We start from the raw sequence: 18,807 nt of genomic DNA on the forward strand, positions 1-18,807 counted from the left end.
AAACCAACCGGTTATAAACTGCTCCTGCTGGTCATTATCAATCGTTTATAACACTTCCTTGTAACGCGCTCTCCACCAATAGGAATATCAAAACTGTCTGGGGTGTTAATATTAATTTGTATTCATAGGGTGTCAGGGCCGAGTGGGTGGGTTCAAGTCCTGGTCAGGACACTTGTATCCCTGAGCAAGACACTTAACTATAATTGCTTCTTGCCACCCAGGGGTAAATGTGTACCTGTGAGGGCAGAGATGGTTCTTGTGATTGATTTAGCCGAGTAGCACATGTTAATGTTGCACAGGCTGTATACTCCCCAGGGAGCTTGGATGGTTTAAGGAATGAACTAAGGCCCAGTGACTAGGATTAATAAAAGGTTACAATCAGTTAGCTTTTGGGCTGAAACTAGTCGTTGGTTTTGATTTTTGTTTATTTTCCTTAATTTTGCGATGTAAACAATTGCTTTTTTGAAAATTCTCATTTTCAGGAGTAAAAAAACTCATTTTCGCTAATTTACCGTAAATTTCTAGCCACAACGAATGGTTACTTTACTAATCTATTACATATTTTTAGCATTTCGTCCAGGCCCTTTTTTGCTGAATATAAATGTACATGTACAATGTATGTCACGAACTACAATTCCTTAAAAAACCAGGGTAATAAATTTCAAAAAAAATTAAAATTCGTCAACAAATTAGTTCTTCTTGTACAAATCACCACAGAAATGTAGTTATCTCAGAAAAAAAAATCGGACCTGATGTCTGGGTCTTAAACCACTGTGTACTAGACATTCTGCGCTTACACAGCTAGTAGCGCTTACACTTATTTTTCTGTGACGCCCATGTCGGCTGCACTGCTGTTTATTTTGCTCTTCAAACACTATCGAATTTCTGCTTTATTTTAGTATCTATGTGCCATATAGTCTGTTTTATTGTTTAACTCAACTGTCGTCGGTACATGTCAGCCAGTTTGATACCAGTAAGGCACTTTATAAGCGTTGTTGTTGTTGTTGTTGTTGCTGTTGCTGTTGCTGTTGCTGTTGCTCAGCAGCAGCAGCAGCAGCAGCAGCAGCAGCAGCAGCAGCAGCAGCAGCAGCAGCAGCACATGTAAGCAGAGTGCATGGTGATTGTATGCGCAGAGTTCCACAGTTAGCAGAGCCATGAAATTGAGCTCAGATTGCTAGGCTTAGTACCCCAAGCTTTCGCACTCCCAAACGTTCACGCTTTGCGCTCGCAAGCTTTCATGCCTTGCTTTCATAGTTTATGTTTTTTTCAACAGCCTATATGACATCCCTGTTTTAACCACAAAAGCCTTTTCGGTTATGGATACAATTATGTCAGATATTTTTCTTGTGTTCTACCTTGTTGTGGTGGTGTTCAAGTTACCAAACCATCTGCAAAACTGAATGGATTTCTCAGTGAAAATATTTGTTTCTGCTTATTTAGACACTTGCAGCTGGTGAAAATAATTAGCTGTCCCACATTTTTCTCAAACTTGAAGCAATGATTTTTGTATACTCTCACTATTTGATTGCTTCCATGAATTACCCTTTTTGGGTTTCATTCCGTCAATCAAATTTAGCCCGTTGATGAAAAGATGACTGCTTTTCAGTTATACTCCCCCCCCCCCTGAGAGAAATGCTTTTTGGGCATGTGCTGATCAATAACCATTTTGTATCTAAATAAGTCAATATATGTTCCTTTGGTGCCACAAAGTAGCTAGAAAATGAAGAAAGAAAGTATATGTAACTACAGATGCAAAGTCTAGTCTAGTCAACAGTTCCTCTCTCGATGAGGCCTCAACACACTGGGGATTCCAGATGCAAAGATTAGTTCTGGGGCAAGAATTCCCAGCTTTCTGGTTAAGTACACATTTGCTAGAAACTTCAATTTAGTGGGATTGGATTTTTCAGATGATGTTTGTTGCCAAAGAGGGATCAAAGATTGAACAAGTATTGAGGCCACCATTGCATCCTGTTTTGCGTCTTCATAGATAGTTCTTGAAGGTGGAAAGCTTGCAAAGTATTAAAGACACTGGACACCTTTGGTAATTGTCAAAGACCAGTCTTCTCACTCGGCGTATCTCAATATTATATGCATAAAATAACAAACTTGTGAAAATTTCAGCTCAATTGGTAGTCGAAGTTGTAAGACATTAATGAAAAAAAAACATCCTTGTTACAAAAAGTTGTGCGCTTTCAGATGCTTGATTTCGAGACCTCAAACTCTAAATCTGAGGTCTTAAAATCAAATTCGTGGAAAATTACTTTTTTCTAAAAAAATTACACCACTTCAGAGGGAGTCGTTTCTCACAATGTTTTATACTATCAACCTCTCCTCATTACCCGTTACCAAGTTCGGTGCTATGCTAAGTATTATTTTGAGTAATAACCAACAGTGTCCACTGCCTTTAACTATGTTTTTCATAATTCATTCTCAGTAAGGGAATGGTTATTTCCGATATGAATCTATTTAGCTCATTTTATTCCAACCAAAATTGACAGTTTCTTTGATCATCCTTTTGTAAGAGTTCCCTCGGGAGATTTGGCATAGTTTTCATTTTTGGAAGCACTTTAGACAACTGCTTTGCAAATAAATATCAATCAGGTCGTAGAATGATGCTCCCACTTTCCGCTTCTGTCCGCATTGTTGAAGAAAAGCCAAGATACTTCAATCAGCTAAAGCCCCAAGGAATAACCTTCAATATTGGAGTTCTGTAAAAGACCCTGCTTTCATTCCAAGCCAGATCTTTTCAAAGTAAATTCTCACAGTTTATAAATTTAATCTCCAGATGACTATCCCAGTAACCCATTTCTTTTCAGAACTGATGTTCCGAACAAAACATGAATACTTTAGGTCCATCCGTTTAGATTAGATCCATCAATTAGAGATAGTTCCCACAATGGCGTATATCGGCCATCTTTACGGGCAATTTGGAACACAGAGCCATGCGATAGAATGGCGTGTATCACGCGCACATTTCATAAAACTCACTGCCTGATTGGTTAGTAAACAGCGCGCCTGCGTTAATCTACTGGGCAAATGACGTGCCTGCAGGCCTAAATGTATTTTGCCCGTAAAGATGGAGTCAACTCATCTGTACATCAACCTCTATAGAAAATGACTGATTCTTCCACATTGAAAGAATGTTATTATTAATTCATTATGGCTGCGCTAATAACCTATTTTTTGCTGCAAGCTCAGTTATGAAATATTGAATTATGAAATATTGATTGGACATAAAGGGACACCGACTGTGGGGTTAGATCTGGAACAAAATGGGTTAATAATGCAAAGGTAACACCATGGATTAAAGGCCCGGAGACCTTTGGTAATTGTCAAAGACCAGTATTTTCATTTAATAGATAGATAGATATAAACGTTTATTCAATGTTGCAAATAGTGTATTACAGAGTATTATGGACAAAATAAAAGTAAATATAAACTATCAAAAGGTGAAACTTTAAATAAAAGGCAACATCTAGGTCCGGGGAGAAGCACAGCTTTTGTTCCCCAGCCTATGAACAGACAAACCAAAAAACAGACAGACATTAAAAATGCGTGACAAAACTAACAGGACAAAACTGACAGGTGTAAGACAGAAAATAAAGCCATTACATTTTCTACATACAAAAATAACATCAGAATCTTAGTATTCATTAAGAAAATGAGTTTTAAGTTTGTTGGTAAAAGTTGAGAGAGTACCTAATGATTTAAAAAGAGTCATCTAGACTATCCCAAAATAAAGTGCCACGCTGGACAACACCATTTTTAGACAATGAAGTTCTACGATAGTTAACATACAGATTTTTCCTAGCAGCGCTACGGGTATAATAGGAGGGTTTGTTGGAGGTAAGTGTAAAACTGGAGTTGAAACAAGCAGGTAAAAGATCATTCATATATTTATACATGAACCTTCCTAAGTTAAGATGATATAGGTCAACAAATTTTAACAGTTTTAAAATTACAAATGAGAGGCCCAGAGTGCTCACAAGATATGCATAAAATAATAGACCTGTGAAAATTTGGACTCAGTTGGTCATTGAAGTTGCAAGAAAATGACGAATGAAAAAACACCCTTGTTGTACAAAGTAGTGTGCTTTTAGACAGAAATAAAAGGCTTCTTGCTAGTAGTGTTTATTATTTTAGTGAGAAATTACCTCTTTCTCAAAAACTACGTTTTGTTTTATACTATCAACAGCTCTTCGTTGCTGGTAAACCAAGTAAGGTTTTATGCTAATAATTATTTTGAGTAATTACCAAACATGTACAGTACCTTTAATCTATATGAAGTTGATGTAATGATGGACTTGATGTAGAGTAATGAAGACTGACTGTTGGGAAACTGTTACAAAGGCAAGAGGCAGGTGGGCCTATAAAGTAAACCCACATACAATGTTAGACCATTTCCTGTTATTGGACGAGGGGCATGAAGGCGTCACATGCACCTGCCATAAGGAACTCATACTATTGATTCATATTGAACGACCAAGTCTTTATAAACATTCAAGCACAAAGATTAAGAACAAATATAAATTGACTTCTGCGTATTATTATAATTCTTGTTCCATACTGCAGTAAAGATTGCAACTCCCGCATTCCTACAGTCTCACCAGTAGTTCCCAAACCGACGTCAAACGGCACATAGTCCTCCGGGATTGACAAATGCCTTCTTCTACTGCCATGTTCCTTAAAAAATAATGATGATAATTTGAATAATAATGAAAACTTATAAGCGCACAAATCAATAAAAGTGCTCATGCCGCTTAAGAGTCAGTTCAGGTAAATAATTGACATAGTTGCTCACGGTCAAAAAATGAATTTTTTTTATACTTTGTGGGTGGAAGGGCCTTGGGGTGCAAGTAAACAAAATTGCATTTTCAATTCCATATATAGCCCGTTGCCATGGTTACGGCTCATTTTGTTTTTTGGCCATTTTAGGCCGATTTTGGGGTCTGAAAAACTGGATTTTAGCTCATATTTACAACTCCACCCCACCAAAATGCAAAATTATTTCAAAAAACCTTTTATATCACTGCAAAGTATCATCCTTGGCCTTCCTTGAGAAAAAAAATTATTGCTTTAAATATCACCCTTGTGCTATTTTTGCATCATGCATTACAGTATGTTTTTAGAACTTGCAAAATCGACATTTTTACCCTATTTTTGGACCCCAAAATGTCAACTTGCCAGGGGTCTCAGAAAATTCTCCTTTCGGCTGTGATTAGGGCAAACATTGGTCTTTCCATATCTGGTGTCAAAAACTTGGGCAATTGTATCCTGTTGTGACAGTACTGCCTCAAAACTAGACTTTTTTCCCAAAAACGTGAAAAATGCCTTTTTAAGGGTCTTTTCACATAGTATCGATAAACGTGTCCACGGTAAAAAATAAGGAACATTTTTCTTATACTTTGTGGATGGTAGGGACCTGGGGTCCAAATAAACAGCATTTACATTTCAAATCATAATATAACACGTTGCCATGGTAACAGTTTATTTGTTTTTAGGCCACTTTAGGCCGATTTGGGGGTCTGAAAAACTGTTTTTTAGTTAATATTTACAACTCCACCCCACCAAAAAACAAGCATATTTATGAAACCTTTTCCATCACTACAAATTATCATCCTTGGCTTTACTTGAGACAAAAAATTATTGCTATAAATTTCACCCTTGTGGTGTTTTAAGATCGTGCATTAGAGTATGTTTTTAGAACTTGCAAAATCAACATTTTTACCATATTTTTTGCCCTCAAAATTTCATTTTTGCAGGGGTCTCAGAATATTTTCCTTTCGGTTTTGATCAGGGCCAAAACTTGTCTTTTTATTTCTTTTAAGAAAAACCCGGGCAATTGCATCCTGATGCAACAGAACTGTTTCAAAAATAAACCCTTTTCCCCGAAAACATATATAGAGAAATGCATTTTGAAATATTTGCTTAAATTTGAATTTATAACATTAAGAAGTTAGTAATAATTCCATCAATCTGGCAGCTTTTCATAAGCACTCTGTAGGCTTAGTGCATTACCAAACATTGATCAGGACTTGTTAATGACCTAAATCTTAGAATTTGCCCCGGCCCCACCCCGGCCCCGGCCCAATCATATTTCTTGACATTGCATAAAAAAATAAAAAAGTTTTGTGAACAGCGCCTCTTTTTTGAAAGTCACATTTTTTAATTCCCCTTGCACATCAAGAAAGTTTGTACTGTCTTAATTTATTATTGGTCCTCGGAATATTTCCCCTTTGGTTGTGATTGGGCTATCATTATGGTTTGCATGTCTGCTGGGGAGAAACACTTTGGTTTATTGTATCCTATTGTGACACTTCTGCCTCAAACATGGTAATTTTTCCAAAAACAATAAAAATGCATTTGGAAGTTATCCCTTAGTTTGAATTATTAAAAACCAAAAACGAGCATGATTGTTAAAAAAATATGGCACTGTTTCCATGTTCTTTAAGTAACATATAAAAAGTTTATAACCATGCTTTGCCACTGAGAGTTATTGTTTTGTCATGACTACTTTACCTAGTTGTACAGGTATGATTCACATTGCAAGAAGAGAAGTAGTGCGATGAGCATTCTTTACTATTCTTGTTTATACATTTGTACATGGCCTTTTAACAGTCTTCTTGGTCCCCTGCTCGCTACCAAACTAAACATTTTCATCCCTATCAGAACAAAGAGGCTCTAAAAGTGAGCAAGTACTGTGTCCAAATTCACCTGCTTTGGCCTTCTGTAAGCAGTTCCCCCAACCATGGTGGGGTTCCTTTCAGTTGTACTGTTGCAAACAATAAAAGAGTTCAGCAGGTAATGTTTGACAATGTTTTTTGTTGATCGTGTCACTGCAAATGCATCTTGTTGAGCAGGTGCAAGTATTTACAACTTCTATCCGTGTTGTTTCATTAAAGGAACACACGTTGCCTTGGATCGGTCGAGTTGGTCTTTGAAAAGTGTTTGTAAACGTTTATTACAAAATGCAAATGATTAGAAAGATATTTTAAAAGTAGAATATAATGATCCAGACAAGTATCACTCAAAAACATCTTTCTAGACATGCATTTTATAACAAGCGGTTACAAACGCATTTCAAAGACCAACTTGACCGATCCCTGGCAACGTGTTCCTTTTAAATGATCTCTTACGCTCGTCATGCAAATCGTTAGTATCATTGTTTTTAATAAGATCTTGGCAAATTTTTCCAACACTTTTAAGCAGGCTTTTTAATTTCCCACATTTGTGTTGGACATGATTGGATGCTCCAAACCATCTGCCTCAAGCACAGAAACTACATTGTTTATGATCTCTATCTCTATGAAAAGTTTTACATTTGGTAGCAGGCAGGGACCAAGGAGAGTAGGCCCTGTATTAAAGACAACTTGTAAAGAATGCTCATCGCACTCTACTTGCAATGGGAATCATAATGTACCTGTACAATAGGTAAAGTAGCCAAATCAAGAACTCTCAGTGGCAAAGCATTGGTTATGGTTTGGTTGGATACCATTATGTTTAAATAAAAACTTTGTATTCATTACTCAAAGGGCATGGAAACAGTGCCAGATTTTTTAACAAGCATGCATTGTTTTTGGAAAAATTACTATACTTAAGGCATGATCAGTCACAACAGGATACAATAAACACAGTGTTTCTACCCAGAAGACATGAAAACACCAATAACAACCGAAAGGGAACACTTTCAAAAAAAGAGGCGCTATTCACAAAACATTGTTTTATGCAATGTCAAGAAATATATGATTGGGGCTGGGCAGGGCAAATTGTAAAATTAAGGTCATCAACAGTTCCTGATCAATGTTGGGTAATCCACTAGTGCTTAGGAAAAGCTGCGAGATTGATAGAATTATTACTTTTTAATGATAGAAATTCAATATGAAGAAAAAACAATTCAAAATGCATTTTTCTGTTTGGGGAAAAAAGTCTATTTTTGAGACAGTACTGTTAACATCAGGATACACTTGCCCAAGTTTTTCTTACCAGAAATAAAAAAGAAAAATTTTGGCCCTGATCAAAACCGAAAGAAAAATATTCTGAGACCTCTGAAAAAAATGAAATTTTGAGGGCAAAAAAATATGGTAAAAATGTTGATTTTGCAAGTTCTAAAAACATACTCTAATGCACGTTCTAAAAATAGCACAAGGGTGAATTTATAGCAGTATTTTTTTGTCTCAAGTAAAGCCAAGGATGATACTTTGTAGTGATGTAAAAGGTTTTATGAAATATTTTTGTTTTTTGGTGGGGTGGAGTTGTAAATATTAACTAAAAAAACAGTTTGTCATACCCCAAGATCGACCTAAAGTGGCCTAAACACAAATGAACTGTTACCATGGCAACGTGTTATATTACGATTTGAAATGTAAATGTTGTTTATTTGGACCCCAAGTCCCTACCATCCACAAAGTATAAGAAAAATATTCCCTTTTTTTTACCATGGACACGTATTTCGATATTATGTGAAAAGACCCTTTTTTCACGTTTTTGGGAAAAAAGTCAAGTTTTGAGGCAGTACTGTCACAACAGGATACAATTGCCCAAGTTTTTGACACCAGATATGGAAAGACCCATGTTGGCCCTAATCACAGCCGAAAGGAAAATTTTCTGAGACCCCTGGCAAGTTGACATTTTGGGGTCCAAAAATAGGGTAAAAATGTCGATTTTGCAAGTTCTAAAAACATACTGTAATGCATGATGCAAAAATAGCACAAGGGTGATATTTAAAGCAATAATTTTTTTTCTCAAGGAAGGCCAAGGATGATACTTTGTAGTGATATAAAAGGTTTTTTGAAATAATTTTGCATTTTGGTGGGGTGGAGTTGTAAATATGAGCTAAAAACCAGTTTTTCAGACCCCAAAATCGGCCTAAAATGGCCAAAAAACAAAATGAGCCGTAACCATGGCAACGGGCTATATATAGAATTGAAAATGCAATTTTGTTTACTTGCACCCCAAGGCCCTTCCACCAAAAAAGTATAAAAAAAATTCATTTTTTGACCGTGAGCAACTATGTCAATTATTTACCTGAACTGACTCTTAATACAAACAATAACATAAAACGATAACCAAAATTGATCTAGGTAAGTCTAAGCTAAGAGAAATACAAATGCAATATCTACGAAAACATTGATGGGAAAAAATAAAACCATTTACTAAAATACTTGTTTGAAAAGAGCAACGATCAAATTCAAGGTTATGGCATTTCTGGTGGTTAAAGACCCTGGACACGAGATAATAATGAAAGAAAAAACACCCTTGTCACACGAAGTTATGTGCTTTCAGATGCTTGATTTCAGGACCTCAAAATCTAATTCTGAGGTCACAAGATCAAATTCAAGGGAAATTACTTCTTTTTTGGAAAATTACGTTACTTCAGATGGAGTAGTTTCTCACAATGTTTTATACTGTCAACCTCTCCCCATTACTTGTTACCAAGTAAGGTTTTATGCTAATAATTATTTTGAGTAATTACCAATAGTGTCCACTGCCATACATGTAAGTCATCAAGTATGGGTTTAATTCCCAGGTAGTGATACATACGTCCTTGAGCAAGATGCTTTACTATAATTGCTTCTCTCCACCCAGAGGTATAAATGGGTACTTTCGAGGGTACAGGGGTCAACACTGTGTTTTGAAAAGAAATTCTGAGCACCCAGGCAGCTCGGGCTGTTTACTCCCCAGGGACCTGAGGAAGATTATTAGATCGTTATTGGCCCAATGTCGGGGGCGCTAATGTAAAGCGCAACGGTTATTGTGAAATGCATTACATGTATATAAGAGTTAGTTATTAGTTATTATAATCAGTATAAGCATCCATGTGTGTAATTCTTACCAAGGTGCAAAAACGTTTTATCTCCTCAAATAGAATTGCCATTACATGCCACTTTGAAATTGTCAAAAGGTTGCATTTTGCCCGTACACAATTAAAAATAGGCTCCAAGATACGATCTTTGAAGACAAAATGTTTTTTGAAATACAACGTAGTTGAACATGATAAATCGGTCTGTAGTTGTCATTTTTGAAAGGCGACCTCCAATACTTTAGAGACAAAGACGAAATCAATAAATAATACTTCAAACTAGTCATGGGCAGACATCTTCAAACTTGAGTGCTTAGGGCCTCCACAAGCATGATATTAATAAGGGAATAAAAGGGTAGCTACGAGTTCTTGAACGACCGTTTAAAACCGGCTCAGGCCTTTATGGTCTGGCTATGACCCTCCAAGGTTTTAGAAGGCTGTTAAGAATGAGTCACTACTCTTTAATTCGTTTCGTAAATGCTCCTTTTTTTTTTTTTTTTACATGTACATGTACCTACAGGTAGGAATTTTCGATGCGAATTTTCAAAGTTTGTACTTATTCAGATTTTGTTTTTACTGGTTGGTCTGTTCGGTTGTGTATACCCGCATGTACAATCAGATTACGTCTGGGTATAATTTATATACATGTATATTGCATTCCGCGTGAGTAAATTGGCGTTAATGAGCTTGTGGACCAAGCATGCGAAGCTAGCCGGTCTTAAACAGCTCCAACTATGTCTTTATCAACCGTTTAAATACCCCATGTGACGCGCTCTCCACCAATAAGAATAGTGAAACTGTATGGGGTATTTATGAATAGTCATTAATATATTCTTTAACTTTTGAGCTATTTTTTCATTGTAACCAATATATTGGTAGTAACTCTCAGTGTCTGAAAATATCCATAAAATTAATATTGTTGCGTCCAAAACACTCAATGTGTTAGAAGGTTTGGATTGATTAGGTAGACCCTCATACAAGTTGAGTGTTATGTCCACAACAGGTGCCTTCCTGTGGAATTGCACAAAATTCAATCAAGCTATGTCTCAAAGCGTACAAAAGGGCTGTCAGCAGTAGCACCAAAACTCACAATCACCTCTGTCATGCTAGCTTGAACGTTAAAGGCACAGCCGTCAATTTCACCAAACTCTTCCTAACTGAGAGTTAATCTTAGGACTTATTAAGTTCCATATCCATTGACGATATGACGCATTGAACCCATCCTCACTCGTAGTAACTCGAGATATGTAGGATTTATCCTAGTGTTCGTGAAATCGGCTCCTGGACACCATCATGCATAAAATAACAAACCTGTCAAAGTTCGGGCTCCATTGGTCATCGAAGTTGCGAGTAAATAATGAAAGAAAAAACACCCTTGTTGCACACATTTGTGTGCTTTCAGTATGCATAATACAAGGGTTCAGGCCTGAAGTCTATAATTATTTGAATAAGAATTACCTCTTTCTCTCAAAAATACATTACTTCAGAGGCAATAGTTTAGACTAACAACAGCTCTCCGTTGCCTGTTACCAAGTAGGCTTTAATGCTAACAATTATGATGAGACCAATAAAGTGTGATAGTGTACCTTTAAAGGGTGTATGTACTTTTTGTAGGACAAAAAACACAATGTCCACAGATTTACTCTAAACTTACACAGTTTGAAGATAATGATAGTAGAAAGCTTCCCTGAAAATATTAGTTGCTGAGGTGCTGTAGTTTTTGGGAAATGTGTAGAACAATGTCATGAAAATAATTTTAATCATTTACAAACGTATTTTCATGACATTGTTTTACTCATTTCTCAAAAACTACAGCACCTCAGTAGGTAGAATTTGAAGGGAAGCTTTCCACTATCATTATCTTCAAACCCTGTAAGTTTAATGTAAATCTGTGGACATTTTCAAAAGGTACCCAAATCCTTTAAGGAATGAGTTATCTTCTCGAGTAAAGGCCGGTTTATAGTCGGTTGCACGATGGAAATTTTGACTCGCAACACAGTTTACCCCGTACATGGTTTATAGTCATCGCTGAGGCCTTAAAAACTGTGTCTTTTTTGTCAAGATTTCCATCACCCGACCATCGCGCGACTGACTATAAACCGGCCTTATATAATTTTCTCTTTTGGATGGAGTAAGAGTATGACCCATTTACTTTTGTTCCTCTACAATGTATGATCCAGTTGTGTCTGTTGTGACAAAGTGTTATAACTTGTAATCACGCTATAAGATTAAGAAAAGAAAGATGCTATCAGGTTAGTAGTAGCTTTTTTTTAGACTGAACGCTGGCTTGGAGTGGGGTTAATCTGTTTAAAAAGTTCTCTCAGCAAAATGACCAGTAGACCTGACTCCAAAGGGAAGAGACATAAATTACCTTGCCGAGATAAGACCTGTCGTGTTCTCCTATCACAGTGTGATGGATGGGAAAAATGGATGGGGAAAATTGGGGTGAATTTTAAAGGGACACTATGCCTTGGATCGGGCGAGTTGGTCTATTGAAAAGCGTTTTAAACCGTTGGTAATAAAATGCATAATGGTTAGAAAGACAATTTAGAGTAGAATCTACAATCCACACAAATGTGCCTTGAAGTTGTATGGTTTTCCTTATGTCGTGAACAGCACACCATTTTTTGGAGTCAAGTTTTTTTACTCCATGAAATGGCCGACTGTGTCAAAGTAAAATAATAATAACCGTATTTATAACGCGCCTTTAGCCAAAGGATACAAAGCGCCAGGTATTATTACTGCAAGGAGTGGGGCGAATTTTGAGATATAAGACCTAATCATTAAGCACCATGTAATGATTTACAAGGTGCTGTGGCGCAATATGCTGCCAATCCAGCCAGGAACACCGGGGCGAACCCCTTCTCTTTTCGATAAGTGCACTGGGTTCTTTTACATGCGTTTACACAACACATGGGACCAACGGCTTTACGTCCCATCCGAAGGACGAAGCAATGGTTATGTGTCTTGCTTAAGGACACAAGTGTCACGGCTGGGGATTCGAACCCACACTCTGCTGATCAGAAACACCAGAGTTTGAATTCGGTGCTCTTAATCGCTCGGCCACGACACTCCCACAATAAAAGGACAACCACGCAATTTCAAGACATGTTTGTGTGGATCATTATATTGTACTTTAAAAACATCTTTTTAACCATATCGATTTCATAACAATTGCTTTCGAATGCTTTTCAAAGACCAAATCATCCTATCCAAGGCAACGTGTCCCTTTAACTCTGTGGTGGTTTGTCACTTGACTTTAAATCTTAATGTGGTGATTCAAATCTCTTGCGGGTCCGTTACAAGTCTCATGGATTCTCCAGTTACGGACATCACATCACATTAAAGGAACACGTTGCCTTGGATCGGACGAGTTGGTCAAAACAAAAGCGTTTGTAACCGTTTTTTATAAAATGCATATGGTTGGAAAGATGTTTTAAAAGTAGAATACAATGATCCACACAAGTTTGCCTCCAAATTGCGTGGTTTTCCTTCTACTGTGCGAACTAACATGGTCGGCCATTTATGGGAGTCAAAATTTTGACCCCCATTAAATGGCCGACGTATTAGTCGACGAGGTAAAAGGAAAACAACGCAATTTCTAGGCATGTTTGTGTGGATCATTGTATTCTACTTTTACAACATCTTTCTACCAATATGCATTTTATAAAAAACGGTTACAAACGCTTTTCAAAGACCAACTCGACCGATCCAAGGCAACGTGTTCCTTTAATGGCTTTCGGGGCATTTAGTAAATTTCAATTACACAAATTTTGTCGTTTCCGGGTTCTGTATAGAAATATGAATGAATATTGCACTCAAACGGATACATCATAATTGACATGCTAAAGTCATCAGTGTGAAGTATTCATAACACTGAATCAACTCTCACAAACACAGACTAGACTTGGGTTTCTTTAAAGACACTGGACACCTTTGGTAATTGTCAAAGACCAGTCTTCTCACTTGGTGTATCTCAACATATGCACAAACTATTAAACCTGTGAAAATTTGAGCTCAATTGGTCATTAAAGTTGCGAGATAATAATGAAAGAAAAAACACCTTTGTCACATGCTTCCAACATTATTACCCCTAGTCACAGGGCCTTAGTTCATTCCTTAAACCATCCCAGCTCCCTGGGGAGTACACAGCCTGTGCAACATTAATATGCGCTACTCGGCTAAATCAATCACAAGAACCATCTCTGCCCTCACAAATACCCATTTACCCCTGGGTGGAGAGAAGCAATTATAGTTAAGTGTCTTGCTCAGGGACACAAGTGTCTTGACCGGTATTCGAACCCACACTCTGCTGAACAGAAGCACCAGGGCTTGAGTTCGGTGCTCTTATCCGCTCGGCCATGACACATGGTGTTTTCTGCAAACCTCTCTTGGTTAACTAGATGGAAAAGTTGATGAAATAAGCAGCCAGTAATAACCACCTTATGTCTCATTTTGTTCATCTCTATAGCTCTTGATGCGGCAGGCATATTTTGCAGCTACATCTTATATCGACCATGAAGTGGGAAGAGTTTTATCTACTCTTGAGGAGGAAGGTCTGGCAGGAGACACAATCATTGTACTTCTTGGAGATCATGGTGAGTGTGAAGATGAAGACTCAGTGGTTAAGAACACCGAACTCAAACTCTGGTGTTTCTGATCAGCAGAGTGTGGGTTCAAGTCCCAGTCGTGACACCTGTGTCTTTAAGTGAGACACTTAACCATGATGCTTTGTCCTTTGGATGGGACGTAAAGCCGTTGATCCTGTGTGTTGTGTTATGCACGTAAAAAAACAGTGAACTTATTAAAAAGAGAAAGGGATTGCTCATGTTCCTTGTTTGATTGGCAGCATATTGCGCCACAGCACCTTGTAAACCATTACATCATGTACATGGTGCTATACATGTATATGTAAAAGGAGTAGGTCTTATGTTTCAAACATAGTCCCTCATAGTTTGCAGGAAAATACTGAATGTAGAAGCACCTTGAGTGTCACTGAGTGACAGATTTGAGTGCTATATATAAGCCACTATTACTAATATATCATATTAATATTTGTCCTTCATATTGCTTTCAATTGATCCAAGGTAAGGAGATATCCATTGATGAGAAACCTTGAATTCTAGCATTTTCTCCAGCCAAATATTCAACTTCCTTGAGACGTGTTTGCAGAGGAGGTTTTCAAACACTAGATGTCTATAGATGTCTTTTTTGATGCCATTTTTTTCTAATGAATGAATTAACACGGTTTTACCAGCGATTAAAATGTCAGATGATTCCATACACTGTATGTGTTAATTAATAACCGTTTCTACTTAACATCGAATGATTTATACTAGAACTAAGCAGTGATCATGTCAACACCATTCTTGGAACTGTTCCATCTTTCTGGTGATTATACATTGTATTGAGATTATGCATTGGCTTACGGGTGATTTATACAACCAATTGAATCAATTGTAGATAACTCCTGGGAACAGTGCCTTGTAGGCTTAGTGCCTTGCACCTTCTGCGATAACTTAATCTGAATATTGGCACTTTGAGAACCTTAGTCCAGGGCAATGTCTCAAAAGACAATATGCAAATAAGGAATGGTCTACATGATTTTGTCATTGTTTTTTGCAGTTCTATTTGTGAACATTTCTTGAGGGGTTGATCCTATATGCTGCCGCTCCTATCCATACTTAAATAATGGGAGATATATACACAGATGTGTCATTACTTCTTTAACTGTTGTTATTTAACGTATTCTCAAGTTCAATTCGGCATTCATTTTCGCAGTAGTAGAATATAAAGCAAGACAAGTATCAAAAGAACATTATCTACCTAGTTTTAATGACGTCTGTTATCGACTATGATACAACGTAATTTTTTCGACAACAATTTGCCGTCAGCATAGTGTCAATTAATGACATCGTTTAGACGTCATTAGAATACCCCAAACTTGACGTTACATCAACATTTTATGTTAATTATTTTTAATTATTAACATCAATTAATACAATGCACACATACAATGGGTCAATCCGCTTGATCTCCCTTCGTCGACCTCTATAGTCACGTACCTCACCTATATATACCAGGGTACTATTCAATGGTACAGCATATGTGTATACATGTATATATACAGATCGGTTTCAAGAATTTTGCAGTCCTGGGTGTTAGATTGTAATTAAAACTTTGTAGTTTTAACTAATATTTTGGAATTAAGCTGTCAAGTTTAGTTCACACATTTAATTTATCACAAAATCTATTGATATTTAACACAAACAAAACAAAACATGTGTTTGTAGTATCTAATTACCGATTAATTTGTTGTATAATTGTTGCAGTATGTAACCACATCTAAGCCTGACCTCAAAATTTGCATAATATGCAAATGATGTCGTGACAGTAAATTGCCGTCGCAAGCTGACCACAATATGGCGAAATACTGATGTCAATATTATGACGCCATACTGACGTCACAGGTTGACCAAAATATAATGACGCTACTAACTGGTTATAATACAAACAATAATATGACACTTGTTTATGGTCGGCTTATGGTAATACAGTTATGGTTACAAAGGGACATACAAAAGACGTCTATGCAACGTCTGCTCAATGACGTTACTATTTGGTTAAAATACAAACATTAATGCGACAGTTTATTATGATCAGACTGTTGTAATGAAATGATGGTTAAACTATGACAATAAAATTACGTCAAAGCAACGTCTGGTCAATGACAATACTATTAAGTTATAAATCTATCTAAAATGTAACATTCATTCAACCAAGTTACGACGTCCATAAGACGTTATTAATTTATGTTGATATTTGTCGCCTATCTGACACTGTATTTTAGTCACTTTTTGGTAATCTGACGTCGCGACTCAAAATCAACCATAATATGACGTCAGAAAGACGTCGTGTGCCTGCTGGGATGGTGTTACCGCAAACCAAATATAATGAATGTAATTGATACCTCACCATGCAATGCCTCAAATTCCATATTTCAAGTTGTGCGAATGGAAATATATAAAAAAATATTTAAAAAAACATCCACCCCATTTTGATTTTTGTCAATGTTTTTTGGAGGGATGACTTTAATTCTGGAGTGGCTCAATACCCTGAATTTCAATTCCTATTGTATGGATCATTATCACAGCTAAGCATGCGATTAGTTTCCAAAGTCACGACTATTGGTTGCTTAGTCGAGTTGCAACTATCATTTTTGAATGTTAATTGTGCCACCACGACTACTACAAAAATAGTCTCGACTTCATGCTTGGTGAACCATTTGTGTCTCTCACAACTATTCGCACAACATAATTTGCTTACAAAACACAATTAGACATCAGTGACACAATCCATTTTTCCTTCAATCCCAATTCCATATATAGCGCCTGCGGCAAACAATGCTGCAATGCATTTGTAATTTAAAACTTAGTCGCGACTAGTGTCAAAGTCATGACTAATTGAGGCACGACTAGTTGAATAGTAAATGTCACTAGTCGCCCAGGCTTATTGACAGCCACTGTGTCTTGTTTGATTGTGGAAATGTATTATTGTACCTACTTGATTTTGTTGTTGTATTTTCAGGTTGGCAACTGGGAGAACACCAAGAATGGTCTAAATACAGTAACTTTGTCTCAGCTACTCGAGTACCACTCATTTTCCATGTACCGGGTCTGACAGACAAAACACAGAGACATCATCATCACAAGTTCCCCCTGATGGATCCCTTCTATAGAACAAGAACCAATCGCCCTGATCTAGAGACGCCATCAGTCAACTACTCAGGTGAGTCTAGGTATACATCATCAACCGGACGTTATCCAGGCTTTGTTAGTAACTCACTGGTTGAGCTTGTTGATGTTTTCCCCACTGTAGCCGAGTTAGCCAGTTTACCCGTTCCTCCTCTGTGCCCTGTCGATGCCTCTGGTGTTGCGCTATGCACAGAGGGTGTGAGCCTCGTTCCGTTAATTCATCACATCACTGACACGCCCAGCAAAGTGAAAGTGACAAACTGGAAGAATGCAACTTTCAGTCAGTATCCACGCCCGAGTTTGTTCCCGTCGCATAAAACCAACACCCCATCCCAGGATAGAATCGCTTATATGGGTTATTCAATGAGGACAAAGAAATATCGATACACGGAGTGGTTGTCGTTTAATAACTCAAACTTCAATGTGAGTTGGGGCGATCCTTTAGCGAGGGAACTCTACATCTACAGCCAGGATCCCCTTGAAGATGTGAATGTAGCCGACATGTCTGAGAATGTACAAATTGTCAGAGAGCTTTCTTATCAGCTTGGACTCAACTGGAGACATGCACTACCAGTCTTCAATGAAGACACTACAACAGTGTCTACTCCAACAGAGTGGTATGTGAAATGACATACTATGTGCGCTGGCAACAGCGCACACCATAGCCCTTCCAACTCATTACTCATTTTTGTACTTTTATGTGTCTGCTATTTTAACAAGTTTTAACAGCTCATATGGTTTTTTAATGATTGAAGAGAATTACGGAAATATTATAAAAAGGTGATTTTTTGTTGTTCACCTTGGCTTTTAGATTGTGTTTACACAGTATTGTACCATTACATTCAGTCATATCAACTTATTGATATTTCAATTAGTTGCTATATTAAGCTTCATATATATTGAATAGATGAAGCTTTGTTGTGAAGAATTGTATTCCAAGACACTTGGTGTCTTCTATTTATCAAGTTTTAAAAGTATTGTACTATTACATTCAGTCATATCAACTAGTTTAAATATCAACTAGTTGATATATTAACTAGTTTATATATTAAGCTTCATATATTGAGTATATAAAGCTTTTGTGTGAAGAATTTCATTCCAAGACACTTAGTGTCCTCTATTTTTAACAAGTTTTAATATTAACAGCTCATACATGTACTTTATGTTTTTTTTTAAATACGTTTTAATGAAGAGAATGTTGAACTTATTTTAAAAAGTAATTTTTTTAAAGTTCACTTTGGCTTGTAGTGTGTG

The 18,807-nt window shown here is 37.0% G+C and overlaps 1 protein-coding gene across 1 annotated transcript in view; it reads left to right on the forward strand.

Annotated features, from left to right (window-relative positions):
- Nucleotides 1-18,552, forward strand: part of LOC139936404 (iduronate 2-sulfatase-like) — a 47,401-nt gene extending 28,849 nt beyond the window's left edge. The window contains exons 7-8 of the mRNA XM_071931223.1: nt 14,271-14,397; nt 17,387-18,552. Coding sequence (XP_071787324.1) covers nt 14,271-14,397; nt 17,387-18,183 — 924 coding nt within the window. The 3' untranslated portion in view covers nt 18,184-18,552. The remainder of the gene's footprint in view (nt 1-14,270; nt 14,398-17,386) is intronic.
- The last annotated feature ends 255 nt before the right edge of the window (nt 18,553-18,807 follow it).

Source organism: Asterias amurensis, chromosome 4 (genome assembly GCF_032118995.1).
Source record: "Asterias amurensis chromosome 4, ASM3211899v1".
In the NCBI taxonomy this organism is placed as follows: Eukaryota; Metazoa; Echinodermata; class Asteroidea; order Forcipulatida; family Asteriidae; genus Asterias; species Asterias amurensis.